The sequence below is a fragment of the Salvia hispanica genome, chromosome 3, assembly GCF_023119035.1.
Source record: "Salvia hispanica cultivar TCC Black 2014 chromosome 3, UniMelb_Shisp_WGS_1.0, whole genome shotgun sequence".
NCBI classification, from domain to species: Eukaryota; Viridiplantae; Streptophyta; class Magnoliopsida; order Lamiales; family Lamiaceae; genus Salvia; species Salvia hispanica.
The window spans coordinates 3,568,893-3,591,864 of record NC_062967.1 but is presented as its reverse complement, the minus strand read 5'-3'; the positions used below and the strand labels follow the sequence as shown (position 1 = coordinate 3,591,864).

At 38.3% G+C, this 22,972-nt stretch overlaps 4 protein-coding genes across 4 annotated transcripts; 2 read left to right on the top strand and 2 right to left on the bottom strand.

Moving 5' to 3' along the window:
* The first annotated feature begins 726 nt into the window (after positions 1 to 726).
* On the top strand, positions 727 to 3,970 carry LOC125212349. Its single transcript, XM_048112489.1, has 9 exons — positions 727 to 1,271; positions 1,466 to 1,631; positions 1,745 to 1,822; positions 2,085 to 2,448; positions 2,580 to 2,692; positions 2,797 to 2,961; positions 3,081 to 3,220; positions 3,510 to 3,602; positions 3,685 to 3,970. Exons 1-9 carry the CDS (start codon positions 1,213 to 1,215, stop codon positions 3,842 to 3,844), a joined length of 1,338 nt encoding a protein of 445 aa, XP_047968446.1. The 5' UTR covers positions 727 to 1,212; the 3' UTR covers positions 3,845 to 3,970.
* Positions 3,971 to 7,481: 3,511 nt separating this feature from the next.
* LOC125214447 (probable carotenoid cleavage dioxygenase 4, chloroplastic) lies at positions 7,482 to 9,650 on the top strand. The gene is made up of 2 exons (XM_048115476.1): positions 7,482 to 8,915; positions 9,152 to 9,650. The coding sequence occupies exons 1-2, from the start codon at positions 7,513 to 7,515 to the stop codon at positions 9,516 to 9,518; spliced, it is 1,770 nt and encodes a 589-aa protein (XP_047971433.1). The 5' UTR covers positions 7,482 to 7,512; the 3' UTR covers positions 9,519 to 9,650.
* Positions 9,651 to 13,249: 3,599 nt separating this feature from the next.
* Positions 13,250 to 15,777, bottom strand: LOC125212229 (probable carotenoid cleavage dioxygenase 4, chloroplastic). The gene is made up of 2 exons (XM_048112331.1): positions 14,372 to 15,777; positions 13,250 to 13,777 (listed from the first exon to the last, which is right to left on the bottom strand). Exons 1-2 carry the CDS (start codon positions 15,751 to 15,753, stop codon positions 13,423 to 13,425), a joined length of 1,737 nt encoding a protein of 578 aa, XP_047968288.1. The 5' UTR covers positions 15,754 to 15,777; the 3' UTR covers positions 13,250 to 13,422.
* Positions 15,778 to 19,171: 3,394 nt separating this feature from the next.
* On the bottom strand, positions 19,172 to 21,705 carry LOC125215330 (zeaxanthin 7,8(7',8')-cleavage dioxygenase, chromoplastic-like). The gene is made up of 3 exons (XM_048116718.1): positions 20,980 to 21,705; positions 19,929 to 20,581; positions 19,172 to 19,724 (listed from the first exon to the last, which is right to left on the bottom strand). The coding sequence occupies exons 1-3, from the start codon at positions 21,703 to 21,705 to the stop codon at positions 19,382 to 19,384; spliced, it is 1,722 nt and encodes a 573-aa protein (XP_047972675.1). The 3' UTR covers positions 19,172 to 19,381.
* Positions 21,706 to 22,972: the final 1,267 nt, after the last annotated feature.

The following is a 22,972-nucleotide window of genomic DNA, read 5'->3' as shown; positions in this document are numbered from 1 at the left end:
AGCAATTGGATAAAGCTATATAATTATCTCATTCTCTCTCATACAGTCATACTCAGCGCACATTAAAATAATGCCTCCAGCTTCTTTGCATTATATGAAAATAATAGTAGATACAAAACTAGACCATCCAACTATTCACAAAATTCCAACTTTACAAACCCAAAAATAATGAAATTCGAAATAGACTTTATATTAGTCCAATCTCAACTTTTTCTCTTGGTGCAAGCACTACCTTATCCTCTACTCTAGACTCTCCCTAGAGAGTAGAGAACACACTGATGTCATTTCTCACCAAGTCTTTCTCTTGCTTCATTTTTTAACATGTCAACTTATTTAAATGGTTGGGACATGCCAATTTGTCTATGATCCCCATTTATTTAATTGCTCCGTGGTTATGGTAAATATATTTTAAAATACCTAAAAAGTAACTTTACTATATAATGAGTCTTTTTGTCTCGTATCAAAGCATATTCATCTCTGATTCACCCCAAAAACATAGAATTGCTATGTAAAGAATATATCCTAAATTTCCCACCTAACTCATAAATTTTTGCCACACTTTATTTTTGGGGCATCTTATATTTCACCCAAAATATCATTTCTTGATTTCCATAAATTAAATTCGCAATTAATGTTAAGAAATAGAAACTGTAAAAATCAATTATTTCCGTAACTGAATAAATAGAGAGGAGGGCCCTTCTCCGATTATACATTTTCATATATTATTCCTCTCCTTCTCCTTACATTCATATAGAGGGGGAGAGAGAGCTGGGTATTAATCAAAATTGCTGATGCCAGAATTGAGAGCTTCCAATAGAATGGATCTTTGGAATTCTAGCAGTGTCAGCTTCCACTATAATTCATGTAGCTGCAGTTGCTTCTACTCACCAGCACCTTTGTCTTCCTCTTCCTTCTCTTTTGGAAGTTGTCATTCAATTAAAATGGCCTCTTCCATCCCTCACCAGAAAAGAGAGACCTTGATTTTTGAATTTTCAAATTGAAAAAAGATTCTTGCTGATTCTATGCTGTTTTGGGGCTTCTCATTTACAACAGCTGGTTCCCGTTTGAGCCCGAATTTCAGCAACCATTTTTGTTGTTTTCTTGAAAGTTGGGAGCTTTTTCACTCCATTCTCAAGAAAACCTCTCTATTGTGGAAATTTTGCTTGAAAGATTCCTTTTTTTTCATCACCTCACTCGGAAATTTTAGAAAAAATGCTGCGTGTTTCCATGGCTACTCCTCTGCTTATGCCGCGTTTGGGGGATTGCGGAAGGTAAATTTGATCCTTATTTGAGTAGAGTTGAGAATTTTATTTGGATGAGATTGTTTGTGCTCATTTGATAAATTTGGTGTTTATGTTTTGATTGTACTTGTTTATGTAAAAGTTTTAGTAAATGGATTGGAGAAGCATTTGTGCTACTAGTAGTTGGCATAGCCCAATATCCCTTTGTTCTTTACGATCATCAGGTATAGTTTTGATGGTCGTGGTGGATGTTGGAGTGGTAATGGGAAAGAAAAGATGAGGGCTACTGGAAATGCTGCAGCCAAGAAGACGAGGTTAAGCGTTTCGCCTCTCGCTTCTTCTGCGCTGGCAGAGTCCCGTCATTCGTCTGCAGCCAACTTCTACAAGGAGGTTGGGATATGATCTCTTGTTAATTGCTCATCATATTGTTGATAACCATATGCGAATACGAATAATTGCTTAGATTAGGGTGATCATTGATCTATCTTTGTGTGAGATATCAGGTTCTTGAAGCTGCTAGGGATAAATTCACGAGGGAGATTTCTTTTCAGTCTAAAGACGAAGATATCTCGCTTGCAAAGGTAGCTTGTTTGCTCCTCCCATGCTCTGTTTGTTTAGTTTATGAATGCTTATTTCAATTTATACCATTGATTGATGATGCAAAACGATAAGTTTTGATTTGATTGCTTTGTGAGACTCTGTGAACCCGTCTTTCATTCCCATATTGCTGCTGCGTCTGTGAACTGAACACGTGCTAATGTTTGGGTGGCATAGTTGCTCAATGGATTGTGATGTAAAGTCCCAAGTTGTGGAATTCATGTGTTGCTTCCGTGTACTTTGTAGGCGCTACTTTATGTTGCGGCTGAGGATGAGGCGTTTTTGGCGTTCAATCGCGAGATTGACATGTGTTCCGCCCACAATGAAAGGAGGGATACGTCACTGCTTTGTGACGGCAAAGGGTGGGAAAGCGTGGATGCTATGCCAATGGCTGAGAAGAATATAAATGCGTGGCTGGCGGAGCTGGATGCCATTTCAAAGGAAGTTGAAGCTGAGCTAGTTTCACGAGATATAGGATGCCATTTAGCCGAAGTTATGGAAGCAGTGAACAAAGTTCTTTTTGAGTCGAGAGGCTTCAGAAGGTCACCTGTAATCGTGGATCCAAAGTGTTCGTATTTGCACTCTGCTTTGAGCTCTGGGTGTGCCAGTGGTATACTTCCATCAATTCTCGACTCAGTTTCATTGTTATTTCACCACCAATGCTCTCAATTCTCTGATTTTGTCGCATTTTTCCATTTCCATACAATCTTTCCTGATTTTGTGACTATTGAATTTCAACAGCTATTTTGCTTAGTGTGATTTATATTGAGGTTTGCCGAAGGCTTAATCTGACCATTGTTGGATCTCGAGTTGGGGAAGAATTTTTGATATGGCCCCCAACAGGGAATCCTGAGGTATGCCAATCACTATTTCAATGACTTGAATCTCAGACGTATCGTTGATAGTCCTTAGATTCGACTTTCAGCTGCCTGATTTCAACCTTTTGTGATATTTACAGGAGCTATTCAAAGTAACTTCGGGACACAGCTTGTTTGAGGTCGTCAACGGGAAGTGTGTGGAGGACCCTCGATCAAAGGCCTCGGACATAAACAGCCACTCACTCTTAGGGCTGGAAATTGCAACAAACCGAGATATAATTGGGATTGCTTTGGCGAATTTGATTGTGAGCTCGTACCACTAGTACTTCATCTTATGAAACTTAACTGCACAATGAATCTCTCTAAATTTTTATGATGAAGATGTATTCTTTCATAATGGTAATAAACGTAGCAAATGTTGCAGAGGCTTTACTGGAAGCGTGCTTCAAGAACAAACCACGGGTTGATGTTGACTTCTCCACTGAGATCTGTTCTTAAATCCGAGGAGAAGCTCAACCAAGATGGTAGTTCGGATATGCCTTTGTTGCGGCCTCAGGAGCTAAGGTAGCTATCTATTACCTCATGTAACTCTGTGGTGCCAAATTTGAATCAACAATGTGATCGAATGATATACTTGGTGCTCGTGTAAGATTTTGTGTGGTCTTTAGTAGGGCCAACGTCGTTAGTAACATCTTTCTGTTCCTCAGTTACTATCTTAATCATATACAAATTTCCATTAGCTTATCTCTCTGCCTTCGCGTTTCTTCAATTCTATGCAAGCTTTGTGCGTATTTGTGTCTCTTCGTAAGGCGCCTTGAGCAAAATTTTCAACTTGAGGTTTTTTCACTTGCAGGCTCGCCATCATGGCCTCGGAGAGATTGCTAATCCTTGAGCCGCACAACTGGTCTTTGAGAAGAGACCACGGCATGCTGCTGTACTATAAAAGGTAAGAGAACACAGTTTTTTCTTTCTCCAGTTGTCTGAGCGCGTCCCTCTGCTTAAACGACGCTGGCGTCTAACCTGTGCAGAGAATACGAGGCTGCAGTCCAAGAGCTCAGCATCTGCATGGCTTTCGCGCCAGAAGAGGAGGCGGAAGTCCTGGAGCCGTTTGTGGAAAAGCTGCACCTCATGCGGCTTGAGACGTCGTGGAAATCGTTGGGGCAGAAAGGTAGGCTAACAATTCCATGACTTGGTTAGTTGTAGGAGGTGTTTGTTGTCTTTTATAGCATTTCCTTGTAAACTACAGTGTTTTGTAAATATATCTTTCTAGTTGTAACGGTTCATGTCTATATATGCAAAACTACAATTCCCTAATATGTTGATTGCCTTGATCTTTTGCTTTATATATTCTTGACTGATGGTACTATTATTGCTAATTATATTGTGTTGTAATGGTGTATGTTTTGTAAATTTCTCAAAGATTACAAACAACAAAAATGAAGTACTATGAATGAACTTAGAAAACACACATCAAGAATAAAGATTTACAAAATGATAGAGAAAGGGATTGATGAGCTCATCCTCTACATTACAATTTCAATTTGTATTGAAATTGAATTGCTTATGTATATCTTCTTTAAAATTCAAAGCTTACATAGTTCTTTATCCTTTTGCTTTTAAAAAATTCAAAGCTTACATAGTTCTTTTGTACTTATACGTTGCAGTCTGCAACCGCTTATATAGCCATAAATCAAGTGTATTATTACAATAGTTATGCATTATTATTTAAATAAATACACTGATTCAGCCATCGCTTAATTTTTCATTCTCTTAAATGTTATATTTGGGCCGCAAACTTGCAATAGTTTCTATTATATCCAAACCCAACTAAAGTTTAAAATTATGTTACATTCAAGCCTTTAGGGATTATATTAATTTATAAATTTATGAAGAAAATAAAAGAGAGAGGGATACATCTATATGATTGGGCCCAAATTCTTTTTATTCATTTTAAACAACCCAAACATACTTTTTGTAATTGGGCTCATTTTTGAATCAACGTCACAAGCCCAACCCATCTCATCCTTATGTACCTGACCACTCTCTTCGCATTCTAATTCTTGCTGTCTATTTCAAATACACAGAAAAATCTCTGAAAATATTAAATTACTATATCCTTCACTATAAATCATATTCACGAATTTTTTAATATTTTTAATATCCACTCAACTTATTCTTGGTTTTCCTTTTAATATCTACTCAACTACTGCATCACTTGAGGGTAACCTAGCAAGATCGACAGTGATTTGTGGTCACCAATTTATCCAAGAAAATAGAATTTCAGTAGCATTGTGAGCTCAGAAAATGAGATATCATGATATTTGATGAGCTACCACCGCTGCTGACTGACACGTGCTCCTTACTCTAAATATTTAATATTTTTAATTAAAAAAATCCAATCTACAAGTATAAAATACTCCTTCGTCCCTTAAATTTTGTCACACGTTAACCGTATAAGGATTTTAAGAAATATAATAGAAAACGAGTTGAAAAAATTAATAAAAATTGAATCCTACTTTTATATATTAATTTTATAATCATTAGAATGAATCAGTGAAACATGGGGTACATTATAAAAAAATTATAAAAAGTGAAATGTGACAAATTGAGACGAATAAAAATAGAAAAATGTGACAATTCAAGGGAAGCAAAATATTTGGATGCAATATGATCTGTGCATCTTCATTTTTGGACGAAAAGTATACCTATATATATGTATTTGTCAAAATCAAACCAATCTTAGGTGAGTTAATTCGGTAAACCCTAATTAGAAGAAACTCAAACCCGAGAATTGAAGTATTTGGTTTTGTTTTCTTTTTTAGATATTTAGCAATAATTATTATACTAATTCGTTTTATTTTCCAATAAGAAACTATTATTCGTTGTCGAAAAAAAATTAGAGAACCACATATTCATATATCGGCAATACAAAGAGTGGTCCTTCCAGCCATTATTGCTTTTAGTTTTAGATGTGATCATGTGAAGTTACAAAAACTCAGATTGTCACTAATATCCTCATTCATTACAATCAATGGCCACCTGTACGTGGGCCTTAGAGCTTCGAATTATCATTTTCCCTTTATTAATTTGATTTGTGGTTTTCTCGTTTCCAAAAGCAAAATGTGGTTTACGCAATTGAAGAATCGAAATGGACCACAAATAAATAGTGAAATATCTACTTAGGTTAATCCAGGGTGCATCAACAATCAATAATTTTTTACGTATATGGCCCATTATAAGTGATATTTATTCCTTCTTGGGCCGTATTATTACTAGCGACTTATTTTGAAAAAAAAATGTATAAATATAAAAAGTTGCTTCACTACTCCATAAAAGTAGTACTGCTAATAAAACATATTGAAATAATGTATCCTTTAGTTTATATTTTTGAAATTTGACTAAATCACAATATATTAGAATTCAAAAAAAAAAAATAGAGAAATAGAAAAAAATTAATACATATATTTTCCGAAAAATATCACTGCGAAAAGGAAAATTCTTCTCACATTAATGAAAATGAACCCTATATATAGATAACGGGGGACGTGATCAAATGAAAATTTTAAATATTGTACAAACTCAAAATTATGATTTGGATTATTGAAAAATGTCAACAGATCATAAAAAAATATTAATAGGAAAATGTCAACAGAATTTCAACGGTAGTCAATGATTGATGTTGTGTTGATATTGTGTTGACATTAAAATCTTGAAATTTTACACTGTGTTGATATTGTATTGAAACTGTGTTGAAGAGTTTTAAGTTTGTACAATATATAAGTTTGCATTTTATCATTACCCTAGATAATTGAAAAATCTCACTTGTTAGTTGGACGAAGCACTTATTAACATGAATGTGCTTTGTTATGTAAAAAAAAAGAGAGAAAAGGAACAAACTTAATAGTGAAATAAAGAATGGCATACAAATTAAGTTTGGAATAGAATATTATATACTATAAGCCAAAATTCATTCGCACAAAGAACTATGGAACAATATTCTTGTGGCCCGCACCAAACTCATATTATAATCACAACTACGAATCATGCTACATGCATAAAGGTTGGATAATACATAGCATTTAAAATTTAAAAATAACACGGAGACTTGTAATCTTGTGCATATTAAGTTGTGATTTTATCCAATTAAGTGTATGTCAGGTCGTGATTGTAACACAATGCATAATATATAATGATACGATAAAATCAAGCATAAATATAATTTACATTAAACTGCCGGAAATTTTTTAATTTAGGTAATTTTCTTGTAGTTTTTTTTCCAACTTTAAATATCTATGATAAAGTTATAAATTTTACAACCAGTCTAATTTTCATAGAATTTATTCAGAAGTTAAAGTAGATATAATTCCAGCCATCCTTGCCCTCTCACTTCCAGCCATCCTTGCCCTCTCACGGCAATCCCACGAGCCTCATATCCATTCTCATTGAATTACGGCAAGAGGCAAATCCAAATAGATGGAAAATTTGAGAAAAATGTAAAGATTCATGATTTATTATTACCGATTTAAAAATTCCCCCGACAAAATAAAATTTATGATTTTTTTAAACATAGTTTATCAAAAATGTGCTTGCATCAACACGACCATGACACAATATTATCTACGAGCATGGACAGTCACTACTTGGAACTGATCATGATTTCATGATTATCTTCTCGTTGATAGAGTATAAAACACAATAAGATAGATATTTAGCAAACATGAAATGTTTAGCGCCATAAACAACGAATCAATTTATGAATTGTCATTTTCCTCATCACACCATAAATACTCATCACTTTGGCATTCACACATTCTCATCACTTGTTCAAAACAAGATTAATTTCAAGTATAACCACCATGGACTCTCTCTCTTCATCCTTTCTCCCCACATTCCCAACACACTCCAAAAACAGCCACCCCACCACCGCTAAAACCCCAACTTTCCCAAAAATCTCATCAGTCCAAATCGAGGACAAGCCACGCGCCACCACCACCAAAACCCCGCCGCATCAGCCACTGATCAAAAAAGCTCCACCACCCACCTACAGCAGAGCCCCACCGCGAAAGCCGCCGCCGTCTCTCCCGGCAAGCATATTCAACGCCGCCGACAGTTTCATCAACGCATTCATCGATCCTCCGGTCAAGCCCTCCGTCGACCCGCGCCACGTCCTCTCCGACAACTTCGCCCCCGTCGACGAGCTCCCCCCCACCGAGTGCCACGTGGCGGAGGGCGCCCTCCCCCCCTCCCTCGACGGCGCCTACATCCGCAACGGCCCCAACCCCCAATTCCTGCCCCGCGGGCCCTACCACCTCTTCGACGGCGACGGCATGCTCCACGCCCTCACAATCTCCAACGGCCGCGCCACCCTCTGCAGCCGCTACGTCAAGACCTACAAATACAAAATCGAGCGGGAGAGAGGCTTCCCCGTCATCCCCAACGTCTTCTCCGGCTTCAACGGCCTCTCCGCCTCCGCCGCGCGCGGCGCCGTCACGGCGGCGCGCTTAATTTCCGGCCAATTCAATCCGGCTAACGGCATTGGCCTCGCCAACACGAGCCTAGCTCTGATCGGAAACCGCCTCCACGCGCTAGGCGAATCGGATCTGCCTTACTCTGTCAAAATCGACAAAAACGGCGAAATTCACACGCTCGGCCGCCATGATTTCGACGGGAAGCTTTTCATGAGCATGACGGCGCATCCGAAAACAGATCACGAAACCGGTGAGACATTCGCGTTCCGGTACGGTCCGGCGCCACCGTTCCTCACCTATTTCAGGATCGACGCGAACGGCGAGAAGCAGCCGGATGTGCCGATTTTCTCCATGACGAGCCCTAGCTTTCTGCACGATTTCGCGATCACGAAGAAATACGCAATTTTCAACGAGATTCAGCTCGGGATGAATCCGATGGAGATGGTGGCCGGCGGATCTCCGGTGGCGGCGAACCCTAGGAAAGTGCCGAGGGTCGGAATTCTGCCGAGGTACGCCACGGATGAGTCGGAAATGCGGTGGTTTGAGGTGTCGGGGTTCAATACGGTCCACGCGATCAACGCGTGGGAAGAAGACGGCGGCGACACCGTCGTGGTGGTGGCGCCGAACATACTCTCGGTGGAGCACACGCTAGAGAGGCTGGATCTCATCCACGCGTCGGTCGAGAAGCTCAAAATCAATCTTAAAAACGGCACCGTTTCACGCCACCCTCTCTCCACCAGAAATTTGGATTTTGGGGTCATCAATCCATCTTACATTGCCAGGAAAAACAAGTACGTTTTATTTATTTATTTTTGTTTAATTGTTTCCAAATTAAGAAATTTCATAAAATATCTGTCAATATAACTTTTTTTTAGAAAAAACAAATTACTGTAAATCAATTAGCCTCAACTGTTTGGATAGCATTGAGATATTATTGGACAAACACTATAGAAGCCGTGACATAAATTTGATATTTTCCAAATATCCCAATTATAGTAATGAATATTGTTTTATTCTGGCACATCAGATACGTATACGCTGCCGTAGGAGACCCAATGCCGAAGGTATCAGGGATAGTGAAGCTGGACGTGTCAGTGACGGAGGAGGATCGTCGCGATTGTATAGTGGGGAGCCGGATGTTCGGCCCGGGCTGCTTTGCTGGGGAGCCATTTTTTGTGGCCCGGGAGCCTGAGAATCCTAATGCGGACGAGGACGAGGACGACGGATATGTGGTAACTTACGTCCATGATGAGAATAAAGGGGAATCGCAATTTTTGGTGATGGATGCCAAGTCTCCTACTCTAGCCACGGTGGCTGCCGTTAGGTTGCCCCGCCGCGTGCCCTATGGCTTCCACGGCCTTTTTGTCCGTGAAAGCGACCTTAATAAGTTGTGATTTTACTAATTAGGTCGATTTATGAGGCCGGTAAATATTGAATTTTCATAGTTCAAGATTAAAAAAGATGCATATAATACTTAAAATGTTGTGAAGATTTATAAGTCGTTATAGATGTATAAATTCAGTTGAGGGTGTCTTGTAGTAATAGTGTTTCAGATATGTACATTGTAATAGTATGTCGCGTTTATTCTTACTAGAAAAAATATCTACGAATATGACCTTGAAATATCAACTTAATTAAGAGGCCCACCCCATCATATCCGTTTGTACCATAAATTTGATAAAGGTCATATGATCCAATATCATGTGGTTCACAATTCAGATTTAGTTTTCACATTTCAGTGTCATAATATCCTACAAATATTTAGAAATGGAAAAAAAAAACATGAAATTTTCAAACCGTCGATGCCACGTGGCACTCCAGATTAGGCGATTCCATGCACCTTGCCCATTCGGTCTGTGGCATACCTCACTCCCCCGCGATAGCCGATTTGCGACCGCGGCCCTAGTCCAAGTAAAATTGGTTAAGTAAGAAAGAGAAAGAGAGAAAAATTAATTAAAATAGTATCAGTGGAGAATAAGTCTCACCTCATTAGAGTGAAAAACTTTTCAAAATTAGAAAGTGCATATTTTTATAGGACGGACTAAAAAGGAAATAGTGCATATTCTCGTAGGACAGAGGGAGTAACATACTATAACTCTTGTATAGAATGAAACCTGAAAGATAAAATCAAGGCGGCATAAAATCAAGGCTGAAAGCCACACAGTTCTATATTTCACTCCTTACACGAAAGCCATGCACATCAACAGCAGGTTGAACAATCCTTTTCATGTTGATAAATTTGTGTAGAGATTATATTCTATATCATATGGATGATTAGGTTTATTTCTTAATCATCACCAGATTTTATGTCGTTCTTAGATGCAGCACATAGAGGTCCAGCCCTAATTTAGTATAGTGCATTTATTTAAAGAGTATTGGCGCCTAATATCACGAAACATTCTAAAAGTTTGTTTTTTCACATGAACTTTAAATTTGACATATAATATCACAAATCATATAGTTGTTTCATTTTTATCACCGGCGACAAAATCCGACGACATTAAAATAAGATAGATAACCATATCTGCATTCTAGCTAGAGACTTTGTAATCACATAACTATCATTTTTCAATTATAACCATATCCAACGTGCTGTGATGGTAAGTGAAATGTAATCGAATTTTGTCGCCGTCATAAAAATGTTACAACTATATAAGTTTATGATATTATACGTCAAGTTTAAATTTCGTGTGAAAAAACAAACTTTTAGAAAGTTTTGGGATATTAAGAGCCAATAGCCCAAGAAAATAAGAATTGCTAGTTAGGTGTTCCCGCTTCTTGCTTAATTTAATTAGTTCCAGCATTATGTTAGTTATGCCGGTATAATTAACAGATCATGTACGTAACACCCAATTAGTGCCACAATCTCGTTAAAGTTGTTCTACTCATGTATAATCCATACAAAACAAGTTTGGCACTGTCACTCATGTGTATCAGATTTTTTTGGGCCTTTTTAATTTGTTTGTACTACATCAACCTAATTTTGGGCATCGTCCCATTATTTGTATAATTTCTTTCGGATTAATCAATATAACAACTTAGAGATGTGGTTGAAATTAAGCATGATAATCTGGTCACCAATGCTTAGCTGGATAACTTTGTTTTCAATAAATGAATATTTTAGCATCCCTCAACTCTGTAATTTCTAATTGTAAGAGCATCCATAATCGAGGCCCGATCGCGCGCCCGATCGGCCGAGATCGGGCTCGGGCATCCATTGCAGCCCTCGGTCACGCCCGAGCGCGACCGATAGTTCGGTCGCGACCGATCCCGAGCCCGATCGATCGGGCGTGAGCTCGGGCGCCCATTGCAGAGGCGCGCCCGAGCCCGAGCCCGAGCCCTATTTTTTTTTTATAATTATTTAACCCTAATTTAAACCACTATAAATACTCCATTTTCTTCACTTTTCACACACCAAACCTTTCACTCTCTCTTCTATATTCTCTCAATATCCACACTTTCAACAATGGATCCGAGTCAATACCCGAGCCCGAATAATGTCGACGACGATATGCCGATATTTGGAGGAGGAGGCGGCGGCGGCGCCCGGTGGCCCGGCCACGAAGACTACCGGGTTGAGACGCCTGGATCTGTAGGATCCACTTTCGTCTCCGACTCTGAGTTCGATCCGTTCTTCGGCACCGAGGAGTATCGGGTTGAGGATATGGAGCCTAGTTGTGGGCAACCTCCTGCCCCTGTGCGGCCGCCGCCGAAGAAAGGGAGGAAGAAGATGGCGCGGAAAGAAAAGGCGCCATCGGTCCCAGTCCCACTCCCACACGACAAGCCGAACGAGGAGTACGCAACAGGGCGTACTGACTACGAGTTGGATGAGTACCTGAAGGTGGCTCATTGTTGGGTCGATGTATCGGAGGATTCGATAGCCTCCAACAACCAGACTTCGGCCAGGATGTGGGATCGCATTGAGGAACGCTACAACGAGGTGAAACCGAAGTGGGCGTTCAAGCGGACCAAGGTTCAGCTGCGCAAGTGTTGGGATCGGATCAAGGTCCACGTCAACAACTTCTGCTATATCTACAACAGGAACAAGGACGGAAGAGCTAGCGGTGAGAGCATGGAGGATGTCCTCAACAAGTCGTTGTCCGAGTACCAACAGCAGTTCGGGCAGTTCAAGTTGTACAATGTTTGGCTGATCTTGAAGGACAAGGGGAAGTTCAACGGAGGGATACCGGTTGGATCTTCGGCTCCGAAGCGGACGAAGAACACCGCCGCTGGCGATTACACGAGCAACGGCCCATCTCATGTGGATCTGAACGCTGAGCCTGAAGGGAGTTCCGGCACGCCTACGTCTACTTTTAGACGTCCCATTGGTACCAAGGCTGCCAAAGCCCAGGCCAAAGGGAAGGCGAAGGCGGGCGCGTCTGGATCAGCGGCCCCCCCGCAGGCTGCGCCTCCTCCATCTGTTCAGCTCATGGACAGGGCGATCGAGGAGTTCGGAGGTTACCGCGAGGTGGTTGAGTATAGGTTTATACTTGACGCCCAAAACAGCCTTCGTCAAGAAACCTATCTGGAAGCCCGACAGAGGACTAAGAATATGATCAAGAATTTGGCCCAGAGGTTGAATATAGATGACTAGTTTGGTTTTTTCTTTTTTTTAGTATTTTAGTTTTAATGTAGTTTTTTTTTAGCTAAGTATGATGTAGTTCCACTTTTAAATTAAGTAATGTAGTTTTTTTTTTTTTTTTTTGCATTTGTGGTGTTTAAAATAATATATTTTGGTATTTTATAGTAATTAAAAACAAAATTAAAAAACAATAATTTAAAATTGAAATGAAAAGTGGATAAGAGATAGGGCATGCACTAGGGCTCCACCATTGCAGAAAGATAGGGCATGCTGACGTGGCAACTATTAGGACTCTCACTAGGGCTTCCACTAGGACATCCATTGTGGATGCTCTAAATATCCGTCAAACATAATGTACGTGCTTAATATAATAGTACTACAAAATACTAATGTTTTTTTGACACATTTAATAAGAGTCCAGTGCCAAGTATTTTAATAGGTTTTCTTTTGTTGTTTAATAATTTTATTTTATTTTATACTACTACTTTTTATGCTTCTTTTATTCTCCATTTAAAAAGAAGATATTATAGGACGTACACCTTTTTCCTCTAAATATTCAAATACACTTTTTTCTGGGAACCGTGAATTATTTACAAACCAAATTTGAATTCATGCAAATTTAAATATAGTGGGTATACTAAGCAATACAACTTACATTTATCTATCTATATCAATTTCCTAAATCACATTTTGACATCAATAATTATTAGTACTACTTAGGAATTGGTATTGTGAGGCACAAAAATTCCATGGAATCCATAAGGAACTCTTCCGGGTAGCTTAACCGCAGCAATAACATCAAGATTTGGAGATTTGGCATCCATCACTATAAACTTGGACTCCTCACTATTCTCATCGTGTAAATATGTCACTAAATAGCCGTCATCCTCCGCCGCAGCCGGATTATCAGGCTCCCTTGCCACAAAGAATGGTTCACCGCCGTAGCATCCCGGTGCATATACGCGTCTCGCCACCGTGCAGTCGCCGGAGTCATTGGCTGAAAGCGATAGGTCTATCTTAACCACCCCTCCTATTTTAGGCATTGGAGCTCCTATTGCTGCATAAACATACCTGTTTGTCAAATCAAATGTTAATCACGTTGGATAAATTAATAAATATCTACACACACTAAAATTATAAAATAAAATGAGTTAGTTCACAAAGTTTGATCTTCAATTGAAGTATTAGTATGAATAATTACTTCAATTATTTTTTTCTATATTTCATTTTTTTTAACTCGTTCAATTTTTTTTATTTAAACTCGTGTTATTCGTGTTATCCAATAAACATTTCAGATACAATTTGTGATAGTCATACAAATTTCAATTTCCTTTGAAACTAATTAAACCGTTTATTGTACTCCACTAAATAGTTATTGAAGAGTGCACGCAATGGCGGGAGAAAGTATGAAGACAGAATCTAAATCTCTTTCCATTTGAATCTTTGTTAACTTGAAATGTAAGTGTGGCAACAAAAAAATCTTGGCCCCACAAATCTATATCCATTTTACTTAATTTTGTGATTTGCTAGAAAGAGTCCGATTCTATTTTCAAGGCAGTTAGGAATTCCAAAACTTAAAAACAATCAAATTAAGAAAATTACTAATTTTTTTTATAAAATTAACTAAATTAATTAAATTTAAATTAAAAGATTCCTTTTCAATACCTGTTTTTCTTCCCAACGTAAGCCGGATTGATGACGGCGAAATCCAGATTTCCGGCAGCCACCGCTCGCCGCCGCACACTCTTGTCCCTGACATTGATCTCCACCCTCTCCATCGAAGAGTGAACCAAATCCACCCGATCCAGCACATGCTCCACCGGCTGCACATTCGACGCCACCACCACGACGGTGTCGCCGCCGTCCTCCTCCCACGCGTTCACGGCGTGCATCATGTTGAACCCCGGCACGTCCACCCACCACATCTCGCCGTCGCTCTCCGCGCCGCGCCGCACGATCCCCAGCCTCGGCACCTTCGCCTCATCAATCCCCAGCGGCGCCCGCCCCCTCACGATCTCCGCCGGCTTGATCACGATCTGCGGATCGGGAAACACCGCGTAGTTTCTCGTGATCGCGAAATCGTGAACGAGCGAAGCCTCATTCAGCGACGCAATCGGAATCTCCGGCTGCTTAACGCCCTCCGCATTTATCCTGAAGAAGGATAGATGCGGAGCGCTTATGCTGTGGCGGAACGCGAAGACCTCGCCGGTCTCCGCGTCCGTCTTGGGGTGAGCCGTCATTGTCATGTACGGCTCACCGAAGGCCACGTGGCGGCCTACGGTGACGATGTCACCGTCCGCTCTGATCTCCACTCTGTAGGGGAGATCAGACTCCCCGAGCGCGAACAGCTTCCCGCCGATCAAGGCGAGGCTGGTGTTCGCGGCGCCGACGCCGCGGCGGGGGTCGTACTGGCGGAGGAGGAAGCGGGCGAAGGCGACGGAGCAGCGCGCGAGGGAGGCGGGGAGGCCGTTGAAGGCGGAGAAGACGTTGAGGATGACCGGAGACCCGACCTCCTTCTCGAGGCTGTACTTGTACGTCTTGACGAAGCGGCTGCAGAATGTGGCGCGGCCGCCGGAGACGGTGACGGCGTGGAGCATGCCGTCGCCGTCGAACATGTGGTAGGGCCCGCGGGGGAAGAACTGGGGGTTGGGGCCGTTGCGGAGGTAGGTGCCGTTTAAGGCCCGGGGGAGGGCGCCCTCGACCTCGGGGCAGGGGGTCGGGGGGTGCTCGGGGACGGGGGCGAAGTTGCCGGAGAGGACGTGGCGGGGGTCGATGGAGGGGCGGAGAGGGAGGTCGATGAAGTCGGTGATGAAGTTGTCTAATGCGGTGAAGAATTTGGTGATTTGGTTGGTTTTTGGAGGTGTGGTGTTTGGATTGTGAGAATGTTTGGGCAGTTTTTGAGGGAAAAATGTTGTTTGATGAAATGTTTTAGCTTGTTTTTCGTCGATTTGGACTGATGAAATTTTGAGTTTGAAGATTGGTGATGGGGAAGAAGGTGTGTGATTGAAAGTGTATGCTTGGAGGAATGAGGATGAAAGGGCTTCCATTTTCTCTCCTGTTTGTGAAGGGAGATTTGGTTAACTCTTATAATTGCATGAAGCCAATTTGAACTATTTATACTAATCTCAATCCTTATTAGTACTTACTTAATTAACACCCAACCATTACGTATACATTTTAAAATAAATTGATACGGAGTACTAAAATGACCACATGTGTGTCAAGTAGTAGTACTTATTAATCAAATAGACATTACAAACAAATTGTGTCAGAAGCGGAAGCTGATGTGAAGTGGGGTTTATACACAGGTCAACAAAATATGACTTATATTATCATGTTCTTAAAAAGTATTGGTGATTTTTTTATATAAATCAATCCTCAATGTATATAAATTTTAGTTTTAATTACATAACTTAAATTAATAAACATATTCCTTTAGCAATACATTTACAATAAGAACTAGATATTAAAAACAAATGTATTGAGTTAGGAATGTCACATGTGTTCCTATTACGTATCCATTTTGCCAAGCTCGTGTGGGGCACAATTATGTGTATGTTTTTAGTAATAATAACTTCAAATTAAAACTTTACAAAATTCATAGTTTTTTTTATAAAATTCAACATTTTACATTACAGCAGATGTTTAAATTTTTGGTACTTTTTATTTTGAAATAGTTGAGTAAATTAAATAAATAAAGTTTATGAAATTGGACATTAATTCTCATTATATGTTAGCTCTAGCATATATATATATATATAAGATTTGTATAAGATGGTTCTACCATGCAGCCATTAATTGTGTATCTTGACTCAAGCTAAAAATAGATCTTACAAATTACTACTAATTAGTAGTACTATACATAATTATCTTCTAAAGAAGCCTTACATTTAGTGCATACATTTATAAATAGGGATATAGCCCCGCCAAAATTATTGATTTTTCAAAGAAAACTCGATAAAAGTGATTGCTTTTAGGCTTTTAGTGTACTATATTTTGCTTGAGGAAATAACTTTTGTTGGTATCTTTAAGAGAAGAGTGATGATAAACAACTGTACAACCAAAATAATAAGTTGATGTATTAATTATATATTAAAATAATAAAAATAGTAAGTGGATAAGTTAAAAAGACTTATTAGTCTTTAACCTCATTTGTTATTTTTATATTTAAATTTCCTTTCTATTATTTTTAAAATTTGAATTAAAGTATGCACTAATTATATTTATGGTTCCAAAAAAGTATAAAAATTATACACAAAATCATAAATATATAACCACAATATTATGCACTTTCCATATACTACTTTATTTCCATATATTTTAATTAAATATGTAAATAAACATATTTTCTTTTCAAACTCTCATCATCATTTAGTCAATACGTATTGAATTTATGCAATATTGAAAGCAACGCCCATCACCCACCTGGCAAATTCTTATTTCGTTTTTATTTTTGACAAACAACATTAATGTTTTCAGTAACTTATTTCTTATCAACTTACTACAGTCTTTAACAAATAAATTATGGTTCTACCTTGCATTTTATGATTTCTCAGTATATATAAAGTTGATTTGAATGAACTTGCATTTGATAATTTATGGAGCATAATTTAGAGATTTATTTAAAGATTCTTTCACTCTTCTGTAGTCCGAAAAGGTGGGTTGGTAATTTTTTAATAGGTCAGATAGTATATGTACGACTATTTTTTTGGGTCCGTTTGTTCATTTTTAGATATTATTGATGACCACATTTTAAATTGATGTTTCAAATTGTCTTTCATTATTGTACGATCTGCAGGTTTGTGTTATTTTTATCGCATTATATATGTACAGTATCCTGTCTCATACGATGTGTCGAATAAAAAAGTGTACAACTAACTCTTTTTGGAATCATTTCACGTGTAAATTGATAAATATCTCCTAGCTTCGCGCAACTTATGAGAAATTAAACAAGAATAATTTTCTAATATAAATGTCGTCTAAATGTAATTAATAGTGCTCCTCCATGTTTTAAACATGACAAATGTTAGTCATAACTCATATAGTCATATATATATAGAGCATGCCCAAGGAAACTTAATTTTTAGTCATACATATTAAAAAAAAGAGCGTGATTATTTAATCTCGATAAAAGTTATAATTGCATCCTCTTACTTAATTGATGCTTTGATTTATACCATTATAAGTAGAGACATGTAAATTTAACCGGTATGAAAAATATAGTTAATCTCGATTTAATAAATGCCTACGAATTCAATGCACGTGAAAATGTAAAATTTAGAGTGACTTTTATTTGATTATAAATTTATAAAGTTTTTCATTTCCCCCATCATTTTATGTTAAAAAAAAAATATTCGTCCTTCCTTATTCCACCTTTTCACTCTAATATCATGTCTTAATGATATGATATTATTATTCATTTTAAAGTGAAAATGATGAGTAAAATAATGTGACATTCATTTCGGTAGAAAATGATGGAAAGAAAAAGTGGAACCGAAGAGAAAGCCCCTTAAAAAGAATTCTAGGATAAACTTAAATTACCTTCGTGTAAGAAATTAGCTGGACTTCACGTTCTTCAACTCGATAAGTTTTAAAGGACATGTGTCTAAGAAAAAAAAAAATTAAGAAACACTTGCCATCCTCCAAAGTTTATCTCGCTTTGACCCCTAACACAAGATTTTAAAAATATAAACAAAAATGATTGAAAAAAATATTAATTGCAGGTTAGAATTTGATAATACTAATTCTTCTTAAAAATAGACAATTTTACCAATTTGGGACAATCTCCAAAATTAGACCAAGTCTAAATATAGAAAGTTTTCAGTGAATAATAATCTTATAATACATCATTTATAATGTGAACCTCATAACCCACTCACGCTCTTTTTACTATTTTTTTTTCTTTTCTCTTACTTTTTCTAATAATTCTTCATTTATCAATTGCAAGTTTATTTACAAGTTTGTCAATTTTCATAGGACAATGTATTAATTATGAACTATTAATATGGTACTACAAAGTAGAGTAGTACTTAACGAATCAAGTGGTTTTATAGATGTATCTACCTTTGAGTTTCCTTTAATTTATGAGCTATCAAATTACTATGAACTATTAATATGGTACTACAAACTAGTAGTACTTAACGAATCAAGTGGGTTTATAGCTGTATTTAGCTTCGAGTTTCCTCTAATTTATGAGCTATCAAACTATATAAGCTTTATCAAATGAGATTAATTCTTTATGTTCAATCTTACTCCTACAAGTGGAGTATGAAATAATGAGAGTATGAGACCCAATGTAAGATTTTCAAACTTGTATTCTGCTTCCAATTTGTTAGTCCTTTAGGCCCAATTACTTTGTCTCTAATGGGCCGCACTTGTTACTCGATTGACAATATTACAATTTTTAAATATTTTGAAAAACATAGGGCAATTACGAGAAGGAAAGTTTAAAATAGGCATATGATATGAATAGGACAACAAACTTTTTTCATAATCCTTTACATTTGTAAATATATATATGACATTTATTCACAGCCAATGGAGTATATTATACCTAGACATGTACAAGTGAGAAGTGACATAATTACAAATAAAAATTTAACAATTCGAACATATTGTGATTGACTGAACACTTATATGACAATATATTTGAAACACCGAATTTCAACTCTAGAATCAGAGTGTTTGTAGGTCAGTTTCCTTAACAAAGATAGAATGGAATCCTTGAGGCACTCTCCGAGGCAGCTTAACAGCAGCAACAATCTCTAGATTTGGCGATTTCGCATCCATCACCACAAAATGCGTTTCTTGTGTCTTCTCATTACTCACATATGTCACCAAATACCCATCATCCTCCTCCTCCGCTCCCTCCCTCGCCACGAATATTGGCTCGCTTCCGTAGCACCCCGCACCATACATCCGGCATCCCACCGTGCATTCCCCCGTAGGCAACGACAAATCCATCTTCACCAATCCCACCATCCTCGGCATCTTCTCCATCACCGCCACATATACATACCTGTTGCACAAACATCATTTTATTTGTAAAAATACATTTAAAAATCAATGTCCACATAAAATAATCACGTTAATCAAAATTAGTTTCTATCTGTTTATATATAGTTTAATTTTTTTTAAAACGGGTGACACATTTTCCAATTTTTTTTTTAATTCTATCTGATTTATTAAAACTTGTGTCATCTACTATTGAGACTATTTTTACCTGTTCTTCTTTTGTGCATAACGAGGATTGATGACTCCAAAGTCGAGACTCAAGGCCGAAAGAGGAGACCTCATGGTGATCTTCTTCGTCTTGGCATCGATCACGATCTTCTCCAACGACAAATGCACCAAATCTAACTTCTCCAACGCATGCTCAACCGGTTGGATATTCGACGCGACGACGACGATGGTGTCGCCGTCGTCTTCGTCCCAAGCGTTGACCACGTGCAGCAGGTTCATCCCGGGCTCATCGATCCAGTACATCTCCCTCTCATCCTCCGCGTCGCGCCGGATCACGCCCAGCTTCGGCACCTTGTCGCCGTTGATTCTCAGCACCGGCTTCCCCCTCAGGATCTGGAGAGGCTCTATCACGATCTGCGGATCGGGGAATATGGCGTGGCTCTTCGTCACGGCGAAGTCGTGGATGTAGGACGGGCTTTTGAGGGAGAAAATGGGGACGTCTCGCTGCTTTTTTCCGTTGGAGTCGATTCTGAAGTAGGTGAGGAAAGGAGGGATGACGAAGTAGCGGAAGGCGAAGGATTCGCCCGTGTCGGGATCGGTTTTGGGGTGCGCGGTCATCGTCAGGTAACGGTTGCTGCTTTTGAAATCGTGGCGGCCGACGGTGGTGATTTCTCCCTCCGGTGTGATTTTTACCTGAATGAAATAAAGTTGGTGAAAATTAATAAAAATAAATAAAATAATTATTCACGAAGAAGTAAAAATGGAAATTAATTAGATGATTAACGGTATGAATAGAACATATTAGCAAATGAAAGAAGAAAAGAAAAAAGCAAAATGAAGAAAGAGAAAATTGATAGGTTAATCAATCAAAATTGCAGAAAGATAAGGATACAATTTAGAATCCCAAGAAAGAGTCAATCATACTCAAATTAGTTAATAAGCTTTTGTCATTAATGAAGAAAATATGCTTAATCAAGCAAGTCATTTTCTTTAATTTCAATTTTACTTAAAAAATTTCCAATTAAATTCAAATTATATTAGTATTAACTACTTCATTTTTCGCATTTCAATTCTACTATTTTACTACGCACCTGGTAGGGGAGATCGGTCTCCATTAGGGCGTGGAGGCCGCCGCCGATCAGGGATAAGCTAGTGTTGGCTGTGCCGAGGCCGTCAGCGAAAGGGTTGAACTGGCCGAGGAGGACTCGAGCCGCGGTGAGAATCATCAATGGAGTGACGTTGCTGCAGAAATAAGCGACAATGTTGGGGAAAATCGGGTATCCATAACCTTGCTCCGTCGTGTACTTGAATGTCTTGATGAAGCGGCTGCAGAAGACGGCGTCGCCGCGGCGGGAGATTTTGAGGGAGTGGAGCATTCCGTCACCGTCGGGAAATATGTAAGGCGGTTGAGGGGTGAAGCGAGGGTTAGGGCCATTTTGGACGTAGGCGCCGGCGAGGCAGGGCGGGAGGGAGCCCTCCACGACGGCGCAGGCGGTCGGGGGGAGCTCGTCGACGGGGGAGAGGTTGCCGGAGAGGACTTGGTTTGGGTCGAGATAGGGAGGGATGTCGGCGTCGGTGAAGGTGGTGGATATGAAATGTAAGAGTGGTTTGAAGATTATTTCATGCAAAGAGTGTTTTTTTGTTGGTGGGTTTTGATGTTGGGGTTTTCTTGTCTTGGGTGGAGATTGTTTTCTTGTGTATAAGTCTTTTAGTAAGGATGAGTGAGGAGAGAGATTCTTGCGACGGTTAGTGGTAGTTGGAACATTGGGAAATGAAGGGGATTTTGGGAGGGAAGAGAAAGAAATTAGGGCTTCCATTGTTGGATATATTGTTGGATTGGGGTGGCATTATATATAATGTCTTGCTCCTTCTCATATTGTTAATAGTGGTGACAAATATACTAGTATAAATTCTACTACTACTCTATTTTATTCATTCAAAGTCGTTGATCTCCATCATTAGTATTACTACAATTTTCAATTTAGGTTGCCGAGTATGGTATGCTGAAGTTTCATGATTGTTTATAACGTTGGCTAATACTCCCTCCGTTCCCGTTCCATTATAATAGAGTCATTTTATTATTTTGGTACGTTCTATGGTAATAAAGTCATTTCTCTTTTTGGTAAAAGTCAACACATTTTTCCACACCTACTTTACTCTCTCTTACTTTTTCATTTCCACTTTACTCTCCTTTTACTTAACTCACCTAACACAATTTTTCTTAATCTCCGTGCAAAAAAGAAACACTTCTATTACTATGGAACGGAGTGAGTACTAATGTAGATACGTATAGAAAATGACTGAACTGGTAGTATTAAGGAACTGAGTTCATTGAGAATTTCAGAATAAAACAACATGTAATAATGAAGGATAGATAGAACCTGTCTCATGAGACTTCATACTTAAGCCTCCATTTCAATGTGACTGATTAGTTACATTTTTTCTTAATAGCATTCCACTTTGATTCAACCCTTATTTTATGAAATATTATAATGAAGAAAACTGAAAAAAATATGAGCGAAAAAAGTTAAAAGAAAGTAGATCGTGTTATTATAATACTATAAAATACGGAATATTAATTTTATAATAAAATATAAAGAATGTGAGTAAGTAGATATGTTCTATTTACAAAAAAAATTTGTAAAATATAAATAAAACATTTAATAAAGAAAGTTCAAAAATAGAAAAACGGGACACAAAGAAAATAGGAAGTACAATATCCAGGTTTCGAAGAAAGGAGCAATACTAATAATTTTCTTTATTTAATTCCTATAATTAAGTAGTATAAATAGGTAATATATACATGCCACTTTAATAAAACCAAAACCAGATCGTGATCGTGATCTTAATTCCAGCTACTGCACAGATCATGATCTTAATTTATAAAACCAAAACCATGTGATAAAACTTATTAATTAACTGATTTAGTTAGATTGACAATGAATGATATTATTACGCGTAGATTATTTTGTAGTATTGTGCTAATAATATGAAATAAATTTATACTACTATTAAATTACCAACACAAGATGCATGTGGAGTGCTTGTCAACTTGTTGTCGGTGACTTTATAATTTAAAATCTT